The sequence below is a fragment of the Gracilinanus agilis genome, chromosome 2, assembly GCF_016433145.1.
Source record: "Gracilinanus agilis isolate LMUSP501 chromosome 2, AgileGrace, whole genome shotgun sequence".
Taxonomy (NCBI): Eukaryota; Metazoa; Chordata; class Mammalia; order Didelphimorphia; family Didelphidae; genus Gracilinanus; species Gracilinanus agilis.
In genome coordinates, this window is record NC_058131.1 from 178516066 (window position 1) to 178539101 (window position 23036).

Below are 23036 nucleotides of genomic sequence, written 5' to 3' on the forward strand. Positions count from 1 at the left end.
AGGGCATGAACTGTTCATTTATGATTATCTGATATTTGATGTTCCTTTAGGGCCAACACCCCAAGCAATAGAAAAAAAGCTACTGTCCTGACTTGCCCTACCAGCTAGTCTTTAGATGCAAATTTCAGTGAAGTTGAGACTACTTCTCTCAAAGGCCTAATGTTTGTTAAAGATGAAGTCATTTTGGGGGCAGCTGGGTAGCTCAGTGGATTGAGAGTCAGGCCTAGAGACAGGAGGTCCTAGGTTCAAATCCGGCCTCAGACACTTCCAAGCTGTGTGACCCTGGGCAAGTCACTTGACCCCCATTGCCCGCCCTTACCAAATCTTCCACCTATGAGCCAATACACAGAAGTTAAGGGTTTAAAAAAATAATAAAATAAATCATAAAAAAAAAAAAGATGAAGTCATTTTGAAATTACCAGACCATGCTCAGGAGTGGCAAAAAAGGCAAAATATGGAAATAATCAACTTTGGAAGGCTGCAGAAACAGAAGCATAGTAATATACTGTTGGTAGAACTTTGTGCCTGCCTTACCATTCTGGAAAAAACAATTTGTGCTTTATGAAAGAAAAAAAGAGAGGGCAGCTGGATGACTCAGTGGATTGAGAGCCAGGCCCAGAGTCAGGAGGTCCTGGGTTCAAATATGACCTCAAACACTTCCTAAGCTATGTGACCCTGGACAAATCGCTTAACCCCCACTGCCTAGCCCTAACCACTTTTGCTTTGTAGTCAATATACTAGTCATTTTAAGACAGAAGTTAATGGGTTTAAAAAAAAAAAAAGAAGGGGGGGAAAAAAGACAATGAAATGTCAACAGATATGGATCGTTTGACCTAGAGACCCTCCTGCTAGGCATAGGAGGTCATAGACCAAAAAGGCCAATATACACTAAAACATTAACCACAAAAAGCTGGAAACAAAGTAAGTCACAATGATTTGGGAAATTACTAGAATAGGATTGTAGAAAGCAAAAAAATTAATTAAAATATTAAAAGTCTAGATTGATAGTAATAGAACATAGTTGAGTATTATTGTGTCTTTGGGAACAATGTGAAGGACTCAGAGGCCTTCCTTTTATATGAAATGATGCAGAATAAAGTAGAAACAGGAAAAGTGATTCCAATAAGGTAAACAGAAAGAACAAAAACAACAAAAACCATCAACAAAACCACATGCTGTATAATAATAAGAACAGCCTCTGTGAAAAATTAAGAAAAATTATCTTTTTTTGGGTAGAAGTATGGGACCCATCACATGGACCATTTAATATATTTATTGTCAGGTATAGTAGTTTTGCTAGTTTTAATGAATCCTTTTTTGATGAAAGCTTTTTCTTTTTTTTCCTTTTTTTTTTTTTTTTTGGTTAATCTTTGTTGCAAGGGATCACTACCTGGCCTGGGAAGGGAGAAGGGAAATATTCAGAAATGAAGATTTTTTTTTTTTTAAGAAAGTCTGGCACAAGCAAATTTCACTTCTGAGAGCTAATAAGGAACATAGTGGGCAAAATACATGTCCTCCTCTCCATATCCTGTCTCTGTAGTGATTCTGCCAATATGGGCAAGTCATTTAATCACTTTAAGTCTTAAGTTTCCTTAAAATGAATGAGTTGGATGAGATGACTTCTAAGATATTTCCTAACCCTCAATCTCTTACGATCCTAAATATCTGCAATTTTTTATATAAATTTTTATAAAATTCCCCCCACCCCCCAGTCTTACCTTTCTGTGAACTCCAGACAAATTTCTCCATCTGGACGACTTCCACCAGAAATAATTTATGTTATCATCTGCCTTTTTCCTTACTCCTTTTTCATACTGTTGCCAAACCCTGTATCTCTCTTGTCCCTTTCTCTCTATTCATATGGTCACTACCACTCTAGTTCAGGCCATCATCTTCTATAGTCTTTATCATAATTAGCTGGTCTCCCAGGACTTATCCTCCACAGGGAGAAAAAAAAGAGGTCTGGCCACATCATTGCACTGCTTGGAGGCAGGAAGAACTGAATTCAGATAGTGACTGTATGACCTTGTGCAAGTCATTTAACTTCTCTCTGCCTCAGTTTCCTTCTTTGTAAAATGGAGATATTAAGATTACCTCTTTTACAAGGTAATTGGGAGGATCAATGTAAGTAACTTTGCAAACCTTAGTAATAAGGGGCAACTAGGTGGCTCGGTGGATTGAGAGCCAGACCCAGATATAAAAGATCCTGGGTTCAAATCTGGCCTCAAATACTCCCTACCTATGTGACCCTGGACAAGTCTCTTAACCCTCGTTGCCTAGCCCTTACATCTCTTCTTTTTTTTTTTTTAAGCCCTTGTACTTTGGTGTATTGTCTCATAGGTGGAAGATTGGTAAGGGTGGGCAATGGGGGTCAAGTGACTTGCCCAGGGTCACACAGCTGGGAAGTGGCTGAGGCCGGGTTTGAACCTAGGACCTCCTGTCTCTAGGCCTGACTCTCACTCCACTGAGCTACCCAGCCGCCCCCCCCTTAAATCTCTTCTGCCTAGGAACATAGCACTGAATCAAAGTTGGCAGGTAAAGGGCTTTCAAGAAACAATAAAATAATAAATAATTACATTAAAATACAATTTTTCAGATTTTCAGAAGTAACTGTCATTTTTCAAATATCTTTTTATTATGGTTCTAAGTACAAACAATGTCTTAAATCACTACCTTCTGAGGCCCAAAGAAACATGAAAATATACTGCAAACCCATGTAACTGCTATGCTCACTCTAAATAGATACTATTATTGGCCAATCCACAATAATCAGTTTCCCTTTATAGGTGAGGAAACTGAGAAATAGGGAATAAAGAGGCTTGTCACATAGCTGTACCTCCAGCACAGACTCAAAGTATTGGGTGCCTCCAGTGTGTTCTCTTGTGACATTGTCCTCCAGATGGATGATGTAAACCCAGCAGCCAAAAGTAAATAACACTCCCTTTGAAAACCCCACTTCATTTAAAAGGTGCAAATCAGAATTTATAAAGAGGAAACTTGGACGCCACCTGTTCATACATTCAATGCCCAAGTTTCTGGAAAAGCAGGAAGTGGGACAGAAAAGCCTTGAAATTTCTGTATGAGAAGGCTGTGGGAGTCAGCCTCAGACACCCTACTCTCCCACTGTGAAAGCAAAAGAGTGCCATGTTGGTGGGAGGGGAAAGGACAGGCCCAATAATGAGATGAGTCGCTCCCCACCCTGTTTAAGCCCATGGTCCTGATGGTAAAATTCCAAGTTTGTGGGTACAGTGGGGATCAGATGACAGATAGCAAAGTGAGATAAAGTCTGTGAAGTGCTTTGTAAACCTTAAAGTACTCTAAGAAATGTTAGCTGAGACCCAGAGACAAGAGAAGCAGATGGCCATGGGAGACAGAACACAAGATAAATAGTCGGATGATTGGCGGAAAGAACAAGGAAGTGGAGTATTTAATATTTATCTATTTAAATAGTGCTTTAAAGTTGAAAAGCAACATTCCCCTTTCATTCTCCCAACAACACAGTGAGGTTAGGTACTATTTACTATTCCCATTATATGCATTATTATTCCCCATTATTTTACAGTGGGGAAAAAGTGATAAGCTCAGATTATACAGCTAATTAAGTTTCTCAAAGTGGAAATCAAATCTAGGTCTTCCAATTCCCCCAAATTTCACATATCCTACTCACTCTGCTACACAGCCTGCCTCCCATAGGTTTGAATGACAACCCTGCTATTTAACTAAACTTTGAGTAAGCTCACTGAAATTCCTCATCTGTAATTTGAGGGATGAGGGAAGAAAAGGAATGAAGAGAGTTTACAGGGTAGACAAAGAACTAAAGTTCTTTCTAGCTTTAAACTTTATGATTCTATGACTGTTAAATAATGTAGGTGGGTCAAAGCCTGTTGCCAAGACTTTCAGAGTCCTTACTTGCACATGTCATTGTACAAAGTACAGAACCCCATCCTTCTAAAAGCACATAATCGGACATCAGAGACTTACTTAAACAAACACTGCAGAGTTAAGGAATGCTTGGTAGAAAATATGCCTTCAAATAAGAAAAATATTCCAAGTCTTCCTAGACTATTTTCCCCCAGGATCAGAGCCCACAAATGGCTTTTGTTAAATCAACAATAATAGATAGCAGGTTCAGAACTGAAAGGGACAGCAGAGGTCATATCCCAAAGCACAGTTTTATAGATGGCCTTGAAGGCAGAATCAGCTTTCAGAATTGTTAAGGTACTTAAAGGTCAGTCAGGCTAAGCCACTCATTTTGAAGGGGAAAATTGAGACCTGAAGATTCAAAATGACTTGACCAGGGTGGTCACAGCTAATAAAATTCAAACCCAGATCTCCAAATCCAATGCTCTTTCCACCATGCCAAGCTGTCTATCCTGTGAAAAAGCAGGTTCTTTTTAATTACTTCTGAGCCTTGGAAGAAATCCAAGATGAACCTCTTGTGTAAGTAATGCTACAGAGAGATTTCATTAACTCTATGTCAATTTATGCAAACCCAGGAATAAACACACTTATTGAGCCAAAGTCTTCACACTGAATGAATGGAAAATTCCTTATTATAGAAGATATCTCTAACTCATCTGCTCAAGGAAAAAAGAAAAAACAACACTAGACTAATTACCCATTACAGAGAACACTAAAAGCAGCCCCATCTTTCCATTCTCCAGGCTCCTTCCTTACCTGTTCCATCAGGTGTGGACCTCACAAAAGTGGGCAGCATTTTCACAGAAGCCGTGGGGTGGGTGTCAGCCCCAAGCCCTTTCTCCATCTCCTTTCGGAACCGCTTAGAGACCTCCTGAAGAGTTTCATCTGAGAGACGCATGTGATAGAGATACTGGTCAACCTAGAAGAAAAGCAAGATCAGGATTGGCTTTGGAAGTAGCCCTATCTGCCTTTCATTATTCCCCATCCTCCATTGTCTCTCTGCTTTCCAGGAAATAAGCATCTCTCTCTTTCTCTAAGTTCCTCCCCTCCCCTAAAACTTCTGGTCCCCATCCCTCCTCCTCCTCCTCCTCCTCAAACCTTCCCCACCCCCAGTCCACAGACAATAATCAGAGCTTGGAAAAGAAAATCTTAACATTTTTGTCATTAGTTCCTGACACTTTGCAAATAAAATACATGCTCACTGAATTGACCCTAAAAGAAATGGAGAATGAATAAATTAAAAAAAAACATTTATTAGTCACCTCCTATAATCCTGGTCCAACAAAAGACTTACAAAAATAAGAATTATCCCAAAGTAGAACAAACAATTTTAAGAAATGGCTGGTTTTGCTTTTTATGGAGGTCTTCCCTGTTAGGATTGCTGCAGAGAGGATTCCTGGTCCCCTTGTTGCAGTGTCTATGAACCCTCGATATCCCTAAGTGGAATATGAAGCAATATGCCTCTTCCCTCCTGATCTAGTCAACAAGGGATCTTGATTGATATTGGCTCTAGCATCAACATTTGATTGATCTAGCAAATGAGGCCCTGGAAGAGTCCTTTAGGGCAGCCATTCATCTTCTGTGGACCAATGAGGGACCATTGAGCTATCACAGGAACACAGATTTAGAACAACATGATAATATTTCACACTTTCAAACTTACAGATTTACTTTATAACAAAATTCTGTGGAATTATCCTCCCCATTTTCCAGATTAAAAAATGAGGCTGGGATAGATAATAGTCACCAGCTAACAAATGTCTAAATGGGGAACCCATGTTTCCCTGACTCCAAGCCCACAGCTGTACCCACCATGCTACCACCCCTATATAATTCCATGCCTTCATTTTACAGATAAAAAAAATGAGGCCCAAACATTAAATGACTAAGTATAATAAATGAGGTAACATATCTTCTATGAGCTAACATAGTAATAATATATATTGTTAGTATTTTTATTTCTAAATGCTGTTATGATTCATAGAAGTGAATTTAAGGTGTATTCATAAATGCACTGTGGCATGTTGCTGCTATTGGAGGGGGGAGAGAAGGTGGAGGGAAAGAACATGTATTTTGTAACCAGGGGGAAAAAGTCTAAATTGATTAATTAAATAAAATTTTCAAAAAAATAACCCTTACCTTCCTTGTCTTAGAATCAATACTGGGTTCTAAGGTAGAAGAGTGACTTGCCCAGGGTCACACAGCTAGGAAGTGTTTGAGAGGACAGATTTGAACCCAGGACCTCCTGTCTCTGGGCCTGGCTCTCAACCCACTGAGCTACCTAGCTGCCCCCTCCTATAGTGGCTTTTCTTTTTCTTTTTTAACATTTTTAAACCCTTAACTTCTGTGTATTGTCTCATAGGTGGAAGAGTGGTAAGGGTGGGCAATGGGGGTCAAGTGACTTGCCCAGGGTCACACAGCTGGGAAGTGTCTGAGGTTGGATTTGAACCTAGGACCTGCCATTTCTAGGCCTGCCTCCTATAGTGTTTTAAAGACTTGCAAAGCACTTTTCTTCATTCACAGCAATTCTATGAGGTAGTGCAAATATTACTGTATGGTTTCAGAAATGGACAAACTATTTCTCAGTTAACTTTTAGGTTTTTTGTGTGTCTCAAAAACTATTAAGCCTCAGAAGTAATCTGAATTCAGGTCCTAGCCTCAAGGGGTCCACCCATCACAGTCATAACTCAAGGATCAGAGTGATGTTGTAATTAAAATCACAAGTTTTGTTTTATTTTATAAGTGCTCCTTTCTAAGCAGCAATAAATTCTACCAGGACCCAAGAAATAACAGCACAAAGTTAATTTTCCTTATTAAGTTTTCCTCTGGTTCAGGAAATCAAAATCCTTTGCAGCTGGAATCCATCACTCTCTCCTAAGATCATGCCTATCCAATTAAATGTTACTTGTTAATTGGGATCAAATTGCACAAAACCCCTTGCTTTAATCTCATTAAGGAAACTTCACTGCCCAGTATGAGTTATAACAGCAGCAAAATGAAGGTTAGGAATCTTCTACTCTCTTATCTAAAACCCAATGGAAAGGTTTCCATCATAAATGATAATGGGCAATGAAGAATCATAAAGTAGGAGCACAGAGAAGGCATCTAGAATTACTGGCTTGTTAAAGCTGGAAAGGGTCTCAAAGACCAAAGGACAGGGAATCTTTAGACCATGAAGAGTCCTTAGGACAGAGAAGAGAACTGGAAGATCCTTTGATAAAGTAAAGAACATCCAGAGAAAAAGGGGAGAGTTAGGGAAGAAGGAAGCCTTTATGAAGTGCCTACAGTGTACTAAGCACTTTATATATATAAATATAAGTGGCTGCCCTACTTAAAATTACTCTCAAATCCTTGAACACTGCAGTAACCTAGTAGAAACCCCAGACCTTCCCTAAGGTCTGTGTAACTTATATTAATTGTACTTATTTCCTAAAATCCAATCAACTCAGTGTCATTTTGAATGAGAATTCATGATATTTGTGGAAGCAGAAAGCTCCAGTAGGTAATGAGTTTCTCATTAGAGAGTTCCTTCAGTTTTCTATTTGTAGCCCCAGCTTTTTGCAAAGGAAGCACTCAAAAATCTTTTCATTCATTCATTTGTATATTATTCATTTAACACAGCAGTTTTTTTTTAATTTGCAATTTTATTTGCATACATTAACTTCACCATCAACTTTGTGAAGTGATTTCATCAGGGTAGGGAATTTCTGAACAAGGAAATTCCCTCTCCTAATGCAACTTAAAGCCTTAAGAGTTGCAAAGGATTACTGAGTCAGAGTCAGAAGATATCAGGAACAGGTCTAGAACTTTTCTAGACCTTTCTAGACTTTTTCTAACTCCAAACAAGTTCTCCATCCACAATACCATGCTTTTTGGTTTATGTGGCCTAATATTAAAAACAAAAACCCTACAAAATGCAGGGCCCCTCCCTCTCTTTACCAGCCTACCACACAATAATATACAACAGAGCTCAATTTCAATGTTCAGCAACAATCCATACTGGGTTGGTGCACCAAAAGAAAATGGAAATAGCCAAGACTTCCAGTTCCAGGGCTTTCTATCCATACCCTAGAAAGGGAAAGCAAGGAGTCATCATCCATCTAAAGGGAAGAAGGAAGAGTTTCTCTTCAGACCTTGCTGGTAACAGAAGCTATGTACATTAGCTATTTAGATGAAACCTCTTGAGCAATGGGGAAGAGATAAGCACCTTCCTATTTGAGTAATCTAGACTCCCTTCCTCAACCATGCCCTTCCCTTTCAACTAATTTCCTTCCTCTGGCGAGAGGGGGTGGTGGGGTGGTGGAGGGAAAGTACTGACACTGACAGAATCACCTACAGAAAAGACTTGGAGTAAAGGCACTTCATAAAGATCTAGGTTTTCACGCCAGGTAAATTAAAAATAATTTCGATGTTCTTTTGCATGAGAACTATTTTCACCAAGAGCAAGAAAATTAAAAGATATGTAAAATGATCTCTTTGGATCCTGTTGGTGAGGCAGTGCGGCAGAGTGGATGGAAAGTCTCCAGGTCAGAAAGGTCTACTGTGCCCACGTCCTGCCTCTGACACACACTGAAACCCTCAGTGCTCTAAAACTGGGGGTGTCCTACTCTGATAGAAGCGAGGGGACCCCCTAAACTCTGAGTTAGGATCCCAGCAAGACCACAAGACAAGAAAAACACATGCTAGCATTGTGGATGTAGAATTTCATCTACATTCTTTTGTATTTTTACTAATCTTGTTAAATGTTCTGGTTTGAGCCTACTGGAAGCAGTGTTACCCCCCCAGGGATTGATACTTCTGCTCTAGACAATTCTCTTGACTTTAAATGACAGGAGATACCATTCCTGTGTTGGGAGTGACAGATTTTCTGACTAGAGTCCCTTATGGCAATGAAATCACAAGTCTAGCCCCTACCCTACCCCAGATCATATTTATTGTGTTCAATTTGGTCTTAAATATCTTTCAAATGCTATACCTTGAGATCTTCAGAGGTTCAAGATGGGTGATGAGGGAGAGAATATACTTGGCCTCTACTCTGATCCAGCTTAATGTCATTCATTCAGAGAATCAGTATGGGAAGGCACCTAAGAGGTCATTCTAATCCAATCCATTCATAAACAGAAAGTAACCTCTCCAAAGAATCACCTATTAGTGTGAAGACTTCCAATAGGGAGCTCATGACTAATGAAGATGCACATTCCACTGCTGGATGCTGGATGTTTTCATTTACATCAAATTTAAACACATCTTTTTGCAACTTTCTTCTCCAATGACCCGAGACCTGCTCTATAGAACAAATTCAAGCCATCTTAATTTAACTAGGACTTATTATGTGCCTTTTATATACAAGGCACCATTGGCCAAGGCAAATATTTAATTGTAAACTGGGGACTTTACCTCCAGACATTAGCAACCCAATTAATGAAATGAAGGGGATGTGACTACAACATAAGGAAGTCTTTAAGTACTATGTGAATTGTAGAGTAAAAGCTATGTTTAAAGGAAGGAGAGAAAAGAAATGGTGTATGAATGAGAATAAGACTTGACATTGCGACCAATGAAAATTCAATTCGGAAATGAACTGTTCTTAGCTGGTGTGGTAACTCTGGGCTCATAGACAAGACTAGCTTTTTTCTTTATAGGCCAGCCTCATTTTTTCCCTTTAAAGGCATTTGAAACAACCTTTAGCCTTAAATTGGGCTCAGGGACTAAGGTCTATCTGTACAACTGACTTAGTTTCCTGGTGGCCTAAGTGCAAAAGCTAGTCCATAAAGAGACGGGATCCTCCCTCAGACTTCTGATTCTGGCACTAACAGGATCAACCCAAAGGCAAGGAAGCTGGGCTCAAAGGAAGCAATGCTGTGTTCTTGCTGAGAATTCTTTCCATGCAATGACTAAGTAATCACTCTGTCAACTGTTAGGAATATCCTATATATATTCAGAGATATAGGAAACCTTATGGGTCATTGTATGACTAAGACTCTCATTTTATAGATGAGTAAACGGAGGGGAGGCCCAGAGAAGTTGCCTTGCCAAAGGTCACAAGGCTAGAATTGAAATTCATGTCCTTTAAAACACTTTCCACTAGAACATGTCAGTTGTAATGAAGCTTGTGTGAAATAACAATCATAAGATACTTTGAAAACTTTTTTAAAACATTATATAATGGAGCAGCTACATAACTTAATTGGATTGAGAGTCAGGTCCTAAGATGGGAGGTCCTAGGTTCAAATATGGATGCTGACATTTGCTCACTGTGTGATCCTGAGCCAGTCACTTTAACCCCCATTGCCTAGCCCTTACCTCTCTCCTGCCTTGGAACTGATACACAGTACTAATTCTAAGACAAAAGGGAATGGCTGTTGTTTTTTTTAAGTTTTTAAAAAAGTTTTAAATTATATTCAGGAGAATGAAGAACAATTTTGCAGTATATGAAGGGAATGGGATACAGGGAATACGTTCCTTCACTGTGCTATAAGAAATGTGAAGAAAAGATAGTTTCAAAGAGAAATGGGAAGACTTATGTGAAATGATGTAGAGTAAGATAAATAGAACCAGGAAAACAACTTAAAATGTTAATAGTACAAAAAATGAATGATTTTTAAAGATTTAAGAAGTCTTTTAAATGAAACGGATCAATCATGATTCCCCAGGACTAATAAAGAAACACAGTGACTATTTCATAATGAAGAAATGATATACCAAAAAATAAATGCTTTTTTTGATATGTCCAATTTGGGAATTTGTTTTGACTTGTACTTATGTGATATAGGGAGTTCTGTTTTTCTTCCTTCTTCCTCTATTCAGTAGATAGGAGATAGGCCAGAGGAAAAAAAATGAGTGCTTGAAAACTGGAAAAAAAAAAATCCTTATGGGCAAATAAGAAACACTGTAGATTAGTGGATAAAAGTGTTAAAAATTTTTTTTTCAGCTGTTATCTGCCAGAGTACTTTTTCTAAAAGCAGAGCAGTCAAGCAAAATTTTAATTGTAGATTCTGATAAAGAAAGAAGTGGTGGGAAAAAAAAAGTGGTGAGTGAATTGGGAACTGGAACCTAGCAATGCAGTGGCCACAAAATCTGAAGAGTTTGTGATGAGGGAGAATAGCAAGTAGAGATTGGCATGTGTCCTAGACCTTAAAAGAATATATGTCAGAATCCAAGATATGTAGAATTTTGTGATCTAAGACTTAAAAAGTTGGTGATGATAGTGGTTGGAGCTCCCAGTCTAACAGAAGCACCATACAAATAGATCAAATTTTGTAGGATAAAAATGACAACAAATTAGGAGGATAACCAAAACAAAAAATGAGAGAAGCTAGGAGGCAGAGAAAAGCATCCCGGGCATGGGGGATGGCTAATGAAAATGCCCAGTCAGGAGATGGGAGTTTTCTGGGTGAGGAATAGCAAGACGGCCAGTATCAAAAGACAAATACAAGAGGAGTACTGTAAAAACAGTGTCAGGAATTTCAAGATGAGCTGTGGGTTGAGGGAGAGAAGCTAAACTATCCAAACTCCTTTTTGCTTCTGCTTTTTTCTATAAAGGAGATGTGATCTTTGAAGTTGGCAGAATGGCCCAAAAATAGTCACCAAGGAATTGAAAACCTACTTGGTGATGGACATCAATTCCTCATTATCTAGAGGACAGATTAAAGAGATGCTCAGTTAGCAGTTAGAGACAGAAGAGACTGGAGGATCAGTAGAAGCAAACATATTCTTTGAACAAGTCTTAGAGAACAAGTCTTAGAGAGAGAGTCTTTCCTTTTTTAGTCAGGATTTCTATAGTCTAGACCAGAGAAATATAAAACGTATAGTATGTCTAGATTTCAGGAGGGCATTTAACATCTTGGTGGACAGATGATAGCACAGATTCATAGATGATAGCAAAGTTAGGTGGAGTTCAGAATAAGTTGACCAAACCCAAAGACTGATGATTAACAAATCTCTGTAAACCTGGTAGAAATTTTCTATTGTAGTGCCATAAAAGTTTCTGTCCTTACCTAGGTTCTATTAAATATCTTTATCTTTTTCTTAGATGGAGGCATAGATGGTCAATAGTCAATGAACATTTATTATGCCCTTACTGTTTTTTCAGGCATTGTGTTAAGTGTTGGAGATACAAATATGAAAAAGAAAGAGCCTATGCCTTAATGGAGCTTACAATCTAGGGGAAGAAGACAACATTGAAAAGAAAACTATAAAGGAAATAGAAGGGATAAGGAGATGAGAATTGGTCTTGTTCTTTCTCCTTAAATAAGAGTTTATAGATCCACCCTCCCCCATCAGAAAAGCAGAGAGGATTTATTGTTAGTGCGGAATAACAAGGATGATTAATGTTCCAAGATGATGAGATTTCCCAATGAGCTTAATGGAGAAGCCAAAGAATTCCCAAATTAGCAGCATGCTTACCAAATCTTCATATGAAGAATCAACCATTTAGGATAGCAAACTAGAGACTTAATAAAGACCTTGACAAGTTACAACTATGAACTGATCAAACTTAAGAGTGAGATCCTACACTTGAAGTAAAAACAAACAAATAAAAATCAGCTACCCAACTACAGTAAGTCAAGAGAAATATGCCCAGAAAGCAATTATGCTCTCATTTATTTGTGTGAAAACTTTCAAGGGTTTTGTTGGGTAAGCAAAAGCTAATAAGATCTTGGAATGAATTAATAAAAGAATAGTGTCCAAAACAAAAAAGAGTTGGTAGTCCTGTGTTATACTTAATCACATTTGCAATCATAACCAGTTCTAGATATCATGATTTGGGAAGGATATTGACCAATTTCAATGAATTGGCAGTAAGAGGTGTTATGTTATTTTAATGTGAACTTAGGCTGCTGCATCCAAGGATAGTTATAACAATAACTGACATTTACATTGCCCTTTAATTTTGCTAAGAACCTTACATGCATTATCTCATTTGATCCTCCTATCAACACTATTAGATATAGGTATTATTACCTCCATAATTATTATTTAACAATTTTTACTATTAAAGAGGAAGAAACTGAAGATCAGAGGTTACTGTCTTTCCCAAATTCACATTGCTAATGAGAATGAAAGGTAGATTTAAACCCATTATCTTCCTGATTCCAATGTTCTTTCTACTATATCAGAAAGGGGACAGTGATAATCCTGCCACATGCTGAACTGACCAAGCCCAGTATTAGTATGACTACTTTTTGGTACCCCATTTTGGAAAGAAAATTAGCTACAGTCAGGATTCTTAGCCTTTTTTGTATCATGGACTTTCTGGATGTCTGGTCAAACCTATAGAACCTCTTCTCAAAATGTTTTAAATATGACATTTTAAATACTATAAAATACACAAAACAATAAAGGAAAATAAGGATAAGTTTTTCCCCTTCAAGGACTCCAGGCCGAGGTACTTGAGCATGCCCAGGAGATGAAGAAGGGTCTGAAAACAATGTCACAGAAGGATCCATTGAAAGATCATAACATTATGTAGGAACCTGGAGGTCACTGAGTCCAGTCCCCTCACATTATGTATAAAGAAATTCAGACCAAGGGAGGCTAAGAATAGATAGACTTAGAAACAGGAAGACCTGAAATGAAATTCTGCCTTAGACATCAGCTATGTCATAGAGGGCAACTTTGCCTGTTTCCTCATCTGTGAAATGTGGGTAATAATAGCACCTCTCTCTCACAGTTGTGAATATTAACTGAGATATATAAGTGCTTTATAAACCTTCAAGCAGAACAGGTTACATTGGAAAAGTCATAAAATTCCCCATCTTTGGAGGTCTAAAAGCAGAGGCTAGATGGCCAGCTTAGCTAGCAGGTCATGTGATGGAAGGAGCATCTATCACTGAAAGGAACAACTGCTTTGGGCATGACTTAGAAGAGTTGACCTTTGAGATCTCTTCCAACTCTGAGAATCCATCTCTATGGTTTTTTTCATTTGAGAGTCCATATTTGGGACCTAAAAGGACTTGATTGGAACAAAGAAATCATAAACAATAATAGCTTATGTATAATCTTAACATTTGACCCACTAAATACTACGAACCAAAAATATGGGACAATTATGAGCAATTTATTCAAGGAAAGGGCCAGAAACTGGGATCCCAAAATCATAAAATCTCCATGTTGGAAGGATTCCTAGAGGTAATCTTATCCAATCTGGAACCAAACAATTCTCTCAAAATATTCAAATATGGTGATCGCATGCAGCCTGACTGCTTTTACTTTAACACACCCACTTGCTCCTTCCCCCCACCTTAAAAAAGAGAAAACTTAAGAATCCTCTGTGAGTGTTAAGTAACTAAGACTGAACAGTGAATGTCAGTGTTCTTGGCTGATTTTTCTAGCCCCTTGCCGTGTACACCAACAATCTTTATAACTCATAGCACTGTTCAAGTGGGTTTATTGTGTCAGCCTCTCAACTGTCATACACTCAAAAAATCTCAAAGCATCTGCTCCAGCTGTGGAGATAACCATCCTAGGCCACAACCCTCAATTCATAGATGAGGAAACTATGAGCTAGAGAAAGAAAATTACTTGTCCAAGCTTTCATAACTAATAAATAGCAGAGAGTAGATTCAAACTCAAGCCTCGTCACTCCCAACCCAAAGTACTGTTACAGTTACAAAACAGCTCTTCACGGTAGTATTTGTTCTCTGCAACACTTAAAGAAACCCAACTGGAGTAGGTGGCCATTAAGGTTGTATCTAATACTTAAATTTTAGCAAAGAAGGAATGAATGGTCAGGAGCCTTAGTTCTGCTAAAACCTGAAGATGCAGTGGAGAGACCACAGGATCTGGAATTAGAAGTCCTGCATTAAAATCCTCCCTCTTCAACTTATTGATGTTAGGCCAATAATTAATATTTCTGAACTCTGTATATGCTTTTAAAAGAAAATCCACATAGAGGTAATATTATAAATGAATCAGAAAGATGCTTAGCTATTTAAATCCAAATTTCCCTAACGTGGATTTCCCAAGCTTTTCCTAAATGTAAAATGAAGGATCAATTCGAAGGTTTCTATGGTCCCTGTCAGCTCCTTTATTCATGATCTAGTAGAGCTCAGGGGTTTCCTAAGGTTCAATCTGAGGACCATCTGGTTCATTTCTCCTGGGACTCAAGACAGATGCTATTCAGTGCTCTTCTACATTGCTAACTGTCTCTTAACCTAAGTACTACAATTATAATTTCTGTTTAGGTAAAAAACAAAAACAAAAACCTTGACAAGTGAGATCATATAAAGAAGAATGATTTACAACCATATCTAAATCCAACTACAAACTTGATGACTATGATAGTTTCCTATGTGTTAACATATACACACATTTATTTACATTTTGGTTTTAAAACCCAATATAGGTGGATGCTAAAAATGGAAGTGAATTCTACCACTGAGAACAGTTCCTGAAAGACAAATTCTTGAAATGAAAAGAAAATATATTCTCTATAGAATGTAACTATTTAAATATTTATTTTTAAGATATAATCATGTTATAGTTTATAACTATTAAAACTATCTAAAACTACACTAAATTTATATTATCTTACATATATTGTATAACATTTTAACAGATATCATACATTGTATATAATATATATAAAATTTACTAGACTGTATAATATAACATCATATGTGCTATCCTATTGTATTAAATAATACATAACACTTTGATATACTTTTGTACAGTGTAACAAATACATTGCTAAATATAGTATAATTTCCAGGTATCTGAGAATCTATGAAGCAGCCATAATACAATGGAAAGACTATTAAATTTGAAATTCCAGTCAGAAATGGTGTCCTGATTCTGCCATTTGGTACCTGCATGACTTAGGATAAGTCATGTTTAACCCTAAACCAGAACTGCCTCATCTTTAAAATGAAGAGACCCAGCCATACCATTGCTGGGTTTGTACCCCAAACAGATCATAGATAAACAGACTTGTACGAAAATATTAGCTGCGCTTTTTGTAGTGGCAAAAAACTGGAAAATGAGGGGATGTCCTTCAATTAGGGAATGGTTGAACAAATTGTGGTATATGCGGGTGATGGAATACTATTGTGCTAAAAGGAATATTAAACTGGAGGAATTCCATGCAAATTGGAGAGACCTCCAGGAAGTGATGCAGAGCGAAAGGAGCAGAGCCAGAAGAACACTGTACACAGAGACTGATATACTATGGTAAAATCAAATGTAATGGGCTCCTGTACCAGCAGCACTGCAATGACACAAGACAGCTCTGAGGGATTTATGGTAAAGATGCTACCCACATTCAGAGGAAGGACTGCAGGAGAGGAAACATATAAGATAAACAATTGCTTGAATGCATGGGCTGAGGCGGACAGGAATGGGAAATAGACCCTGAACAAGGACACATGTTACACAACCAGTGGAAATGTGCGTTGGCCATGGGTGGGGGGAGAGGGGGGGGATGAAGGGGAAAGTAGGGGCATAAAGTATGTAAACAGATTAAAAAGGAATATTAATAAATGTCTAATAAAAAAACAACTTTATAAGTACAAAAATACACAATAGAAGTCAGGAAAAAAAAATAAAAAAATAAAATGAAGAGACGATATTAGGTGATTTCCGGGTGCTGGAAATATATAATCCTAAAAGTCCTAATTCCCTTTAATACTTAGGAGAAAGGTATCCAAAAATCTTGATAACATGGAACCTACTTCAGAGTTTCTAAGAGATTGATAAATTACTAATGAAACCCAAGTTGAAATGCAGAAGGGAGGTTTGTTTGTTTTTTGCTGAGACTCTGATCTAAACTTTTGTACAATTCCTTCAACATGTCCCTTTTTTTGTGGATGGGGAAACTAAGGTGTGGTAAAGCTAAGGGAAGCCCAATGCCAAGCCTGCTAGTTCTGAGACAAGGTACCTCTCTCTTTAATGACACAGCATCAAACTTGGACTTTAAAGATAAGGCTGTGCAAAAAGCAATAACTTCATACTGGTAAAGTTGCTAAGACATTCCCAGAAGCTTCTGATAATAAAGGGGGGAATTCTCTTTCTTTCTCCCCCTTTCCCCTCCCTCTTAAGCCCCTTGAAACAAGACACCAGCAGTATAATAATCCTAACTTTAGTCTCAATCTCCTTCAGATGGCAAGACTAGATTTTTAAATCCCTCCCTCATCTCCAGGACATACCGTATAGGTCACAAGCTAAGCTAGGGTGGCTGTTTAGGTGTGGGGATGACAAGACTGTAATGTAGGGCAGTTCTCCAAGATCCTATTACAATCATCCATGAGTCACACAGTTTCCTGTAATTCCAGTTCTCACTGTCTGCAGCGTCATGTTTCGTACAGATTTTATACGGTGCCATAAGAAGTTAGGGGGTTTAGAATGGAATAGTCTGGTGAGTCCTGAACCATGGGGGCTACCTCAGATGCTTAAACATAAAGGCCATTTTACTGTGTGCTGAATGGCTCTGATCAGAAAGAACTTAAGCTACTCATAATATATAAAAAACACTGAAAAATCTGAATGATAGCACACACACCTTGCCAGCAAGTTAATTGGATTTTATGGGATTGCAACAGTGGTCAATCAGAGTAAGGGCTGAAGAGCAAAATGAACAGGCTGGGTATGAAGTTTAAAAAAAGCCACTTGGGCTCCCATAATGACTAAACTCAAAGGAAATGCTATTCTGAATCATCCACAAATATCTGTTGAATTGTGTCCAAGGAAGACAATGTGCTAGGCACTGAGGAATGGGGGAAGGGATTGTAGTCTTATAAACACAAAAGCATGACACAATCCCTCCCCACAAGGAGCTTGCAATCCAATATATCCAACTCATTTTAGTTTAACAGAGAAAAGAAAGGGCAGAGCAAAGTCAAGTATATTCATCAGATGCCTCAACCAACTGAGGACCATTGTATAAGGAGGTCTAAAGGAATTGTCATGACATCAAAATAATTAGACTTTACAAATTTAGACTTTAGAATTTACACTTTACTTAGTCCAGAGATAGGAATTGATAATGAGAACAAATGGATTTGGACCCAGTTTTCTGACCAAGATAGAGGGGGTTTAAGACCACAATGCTTCTTTTGTCTAAGCAGAAAGCACCCTCTATAACTGAATAACCTATGTCCTTTTCTAAAAACAAATGAGTGGCTCTAGGAGGGCCAGGCAGATACTTATATTGCATTCAAAGATGCTTTAGAGTACAGATGAGAGGGAGCTGGATCTGGAACTATAAACTCACCTCTGCCATTTACTAGCTACATAATATTCAGTACAAGTCTCTCCTCTCTGGGCCTCAATTTCTTCTTTTTGTAAAAAAACTTGACAGAGCGGATGGATGAGATGATCTTTAAAGTATATCTAGCTTTATGTTCTATGTTTAGGTGATATATATATAATATATAATATCACCTAGTTATTCGGGGGTGGAGGTGGGGCACAGAGGAAGTTATTGGAATAAATTGGTTGATACATGTCAGGAAAAACTTATTGGTTGAACTGAGTCCCAAATATAGTTGGAAGTAAGAATACTCAAAAGTGAAAATACCCAATATAGGTCCTTAACAGGAGAAAGGAAAATGGCTTTAAAGTCCCTAGTTTCCCCCTCCTTCATTAAGGCTTGTCCCTTCAGGAACCGATGCACAGCAAAAGGAGTAGAACCAGGAGAACGTTGTACACAGGCACAATGGAATGTAATGGACTTCTCTACTAGCAGCAGTGCAATGATCCAGGACAGTTCTGAGGGACGTATGAGAAAGAACGCTATCCACATCCAGAGAAAGAACTGTGGGAGCAGGTGGAAGAAGAAACACAGAAGAAAAACATTTGCTTGATCATATGGTTCAATAGGGATACGACTGGGGATATAAATTCTAAATGATCACGCTATAACAAATATCAATCATATGGAAATAGGTTTTGAAAATGATACATGTATAACCCAGTGGAATTGCTTGTCGGCTCCAGGACAGGGGAGGGAGGAGGGGAGGGGAAAATCATGAACCATACAGCCACGGAAAACTTCTAAATTAATTAATCAATAAAAAAATTTTAAATTAAAAAAGACTTGTCCAATAACTTATCTTCTTTCCTTTTAGCTAAGCTGGCAATTTCAAAAGAAAGGACTATTTAAAAAAAAAAGGTTTTGTTTGAGCTACAGAATTCCTATAAATCTCCTGGAGTGAGGGACCACTCCTAGAAAAACAGTGGCTCCAATGGGGGCGACTAGCTGGATGAGGCCCAGGACATTAAACAACAGCTGCCTTGTTTCCCCAGCCTAGGCAATGGCCTGCTGAGTGACCTCGGACAATTCCACTCGGCTACCTTCCCTGCAGGAAGAGGCTGTGAGGATTGGTGTTTAGGAGGTGGAATTCCACAGATATAAGTGAAAAAAGCTTCAACACCCCTAAATTAGGGCAGTACTTTAGGTGAACTGGGACTCCGGCTGCCAATCCCCTAGGAACCAGGCCAAGATTCCTGCCTCTTTCACTGCACAAACTAAATAAATGCTGTCTGGCCAGGAGTAAGTAAGGAGTGACCTAGAACCCTGGGGTTGAGGATCCAACTTGGGTGCAGACTCTAAGTCAAGCAAGTCAAAAAAGGGAATCCTGCCTCCATCCTTCTAAGAACCCCCCGGGTGAGCACGGCCAATGGCAAAAGGCTCCAAACCACTCCTGCACATGAAGTTGTTTGTACAAGGGCATATCTCCCCCTTCTGCTACATTATATAAACTCCTTTGAGGGCAAGAATTGTGTACAAGTGTACAAAGCTGGCATTTAAATGTTGTTGAATTTGGACTGAATTAACCAACCAGGAGGCAGAGTACACCTACCTGGCCCACAAGAGGACGTGGCCAAAGTGAAAGCTGTAAATCTGGGTTCCAGAGATAAAAGTCAAGGAAAAATCTGCAACAACTACAAGCTACTTTCCTACCTCTACAAGGAAGGGCAAAGAAAGGGCAGCTGCATGCTATAGCAGATAAGAAGTGGCCTCAGGAGGTGGCAAGACATCCATCCCATCACAGTTTTTACAATGAAAGAACTGAGGCTCAGAGAGGGGAAAAAGACTGGACCGAAGACCTTGCAAATCCTTAGAACATACTGGTTATGTGGTCCTGGGAAAGCCACTTCACTTCTCAATGCATTGAAGTAACATTCTTAAGACTAAGTTACAGAGGCAACTAGGTAAGCACAGTGGATAGATAGAGGACCAGATCAGGAGTCAGGTTCAAATCTAGCCTCAGATACTTCCTAGCTTTGTGCCCCTGAATGAGTCACTTAATCTGGATTTCCTAGCCCGGGCCCCTCTTCTGTCTTAGAATTCATACTAAGATAGATGATAAGGGTTTTAAAAAAGGACCAAGTTACAAAGCAATTGCAAAAGTGAGATTGTAAAGTTAAAAGTTTCCTTTAGAGGAATTCACAATATCAATAGAATCACAATTAGAGGCTAAAAAAAAAGTTCTGCATAAGATACTGAGTTATAATCAGTTAAAAGAAATACTCCAGATGTACAGCAGCAATTACTGTAACTACTTCGCCCCCTCCAACCAAAAAAGAAATCCTATTAGGAGTTTCATGACTGAATTCATTGAATGTTAAATGCCTATGTAGAAAAAACAAATGGTTCCTGCTCTTAGGCTTGAATATCAGGAATTTGCTGCAATGTGCTTTAGTCCCTAATATGGATCTGTTTAACCAACATTCAAAGCCCTGCTCAAGCACACAGGATTACTAATAGAGGCTTAGAAGAGTTTCTGGATGATATTCTGAAAACGCTCTATTAAAAATTGTTAGCTATCAAATTAATACTAATAAATTAATGTTAATATAAATATTAATATTAAAAATTCTAACATAGGGGGCAGCTGGATGGACTAAGCCTATAGATGGAAGGGTCCTAGGTTCAAGACTACCCTGGACAAGTCATTTAACCCCCCCCCCCCATTGCCTAGCCCAGTGATGGGTAAAGGATACAATACAATGAAACTTGCCTACAATGAAGAGTTGCCTTAGAAACAGACTGACAGATGAGAATTTCCTTTCCTTTGGCCCCCTCTTTAAAAAGTTTGTCCATCACTGGCTTAGCCCTTACCACTCTTCTGCCTTAGAACCAATACATAGCATTGATTCTAAGATGGAAAGTAAAAGTTTAAAACAAAATTCTTACAGTGGCAATTTTAAGTTAATACCAGGCTGAGCGCTAATGAAGGAATTGCTTGGGAACCCTGCCCTTGGAGCCAATTATATGGAAAGGCAACCCTGGTGGAGAAAGGAGCCAGCCATCCCCACCACCTATATCTAACCAACTTCCACCCATAAAGCAGGTGGGCCAGACTAGGTAAAGAGTGGCAGGGAACCCTGTAGGCAAGGCAGAAAGCTACATGTGCCGGGCACCTCAAACCACCATCTCTGTGCTCAGACCCTGACGGAGACACACCAGGACTCTGAATTCGAGTCTTAGGAAGAGCAGTTCAGTGGCCAAAGGCCACCTTCTGGAAAGCAAGCCATGTGGAGATGCAACCTGGCAGCCTGCCCCTACACAGGCTCCAGCCACGTCCCTTCATCCTAGGACCCTGGAGCTGTTCCATTTGACTTGCAGCAGAACCCTTCCATCTATGCTGTCACCTCCACTAGAATGGGAGCTTCTTCAGAGTAGCCAGTCTTCCTTTCCTATTTGCAGCCCCAAAGCTTAGGGAATACCTGGTAAGCTCTTAATGAATGTTTTATCCACTCACTCATTCAAACAGCCCTTTCCTGAACCCCTGAAGACAATGGTGTAGGGGAGAGAACAAAGGACTTGGGAGATTCTGACCCTGGATATCAGTGACTAAGGTATTTAACCTCTGAACCTCAGTTTCCCATTTACAAACTAGGGTTAGTAAAAATTGTTCTTTTAGCTTCTCTTTGGGTTGCAGTTAACTTTAAAGCACCAACTAGAAATGAACTTAAAGGTATTTGTGTATAGAGAAAACCACTGTGTCCATGGGCCCAGCCCTGCAGGCCACTGCTATTTATTGTATGACACCCACAGAGCAATGTGAGGTCATCACTCAAGGGAGATGAAGACACACACCTCAGCCCAAGTTTCAGAGAGTACAAGCCAATGACACGCAGCATGCAGGTGTGTCTATGTGCAAAGATGTCTTAATTTTTATGTATGGAGTTCAAGCTTAAAAAAGCACTTTAAAACTGTTTTAAGGGGCCAGCAGGGTAGCTCAGTGGATTGAGAGTCAGGCCTAGAGACAGGAGGTCCTAGGTTCAAATCTGGCCTCAGACACTTCCCAGCTGTGTGACCCTGGGCAAGTCACTTGACCCCCATTGCCCACCCTTACCACTCTTCCACCTAAGAGCCAACGCACAGAAGTTAAGGGTTTAAAAGGAAAAAAAAACTGTTTTAATCAGGAGCAAGAGCTATTCTGGGGAAATGATGGGAGGGGAAAAACACTTGAATACATGTGGAATGCAGCCCCACTATAATGTGCCTGCTGAAATAACCACTTTGTTGGAAAGCACTGGGAGAGCCCAAGTGGGGCCCTCCAGACACAAGGAGCCCCTTTCCCCAAGGCTGAAAGAGTTCTTTTGGAGGAAAAATGACTCGTAGTGGCCTGCCGGATTTCAATCCTCAAAAAAATGAACCAGTCTCTTCTTTTCCTTTAAAATTACATGTTTTTTTCTTCTCACTGATAAGTAGGACAAGTAGATGCATAGGATTTTTACATTCAAACTCGGCAATAGATGCATTATAAGTCTGTTGTGTATAGGGCAAGGTGATAGGCCCTGAAAGTAGTCTGATGGTTCTCCTATCCTCATTCAATTCACTAACATTTATTAAGTATTTATTCTATGGCTAGGCACTGGGCATACAAAGATGAATGGCATACTCTATATTTCATGGATGTGGCTGGCTATTGGGGAAAATATGCACACAGATAAAACTTTTATATACATGTATTATATATACATATACACACACACATAAATATACGAATGAAAGGTAAGAACATTGTTACCAACTGAGAAAATCAGGGAAAATCGAAGGCTGCACTTATGAACTTATGTTTCAAGGATGGTAGGAAATATAAGGAAAGAAAGAACATTCCAGGCTCAGAAAAAGCATAGGCAAAAACATAAGTACAAGGTGGGGG

The 23036-nt window shown here is 39.0% G+C and overlaps 1 protein-coding gene across 1 annotated transcript in view; it reads right to left on the reverse strand.

Moving 5' to 3' along the window:
- Nucleotides 1-23036, reverse strand: part of HK2 (hexokinase 2) — an 84138-nt gene that overhangs the window by 56602 nt on the left and 4500 nt on the right. Inside the window, exon 2 of the mRNA XM_044663572.1 lies at nt 4678-4840. Coding sequence (XP_044519507.1) covers nt 4678-4840 — 163 coding nt within the window. The remainder of the gene's footprint in view (nt 1-4677; nt 4841-23036) is intronic.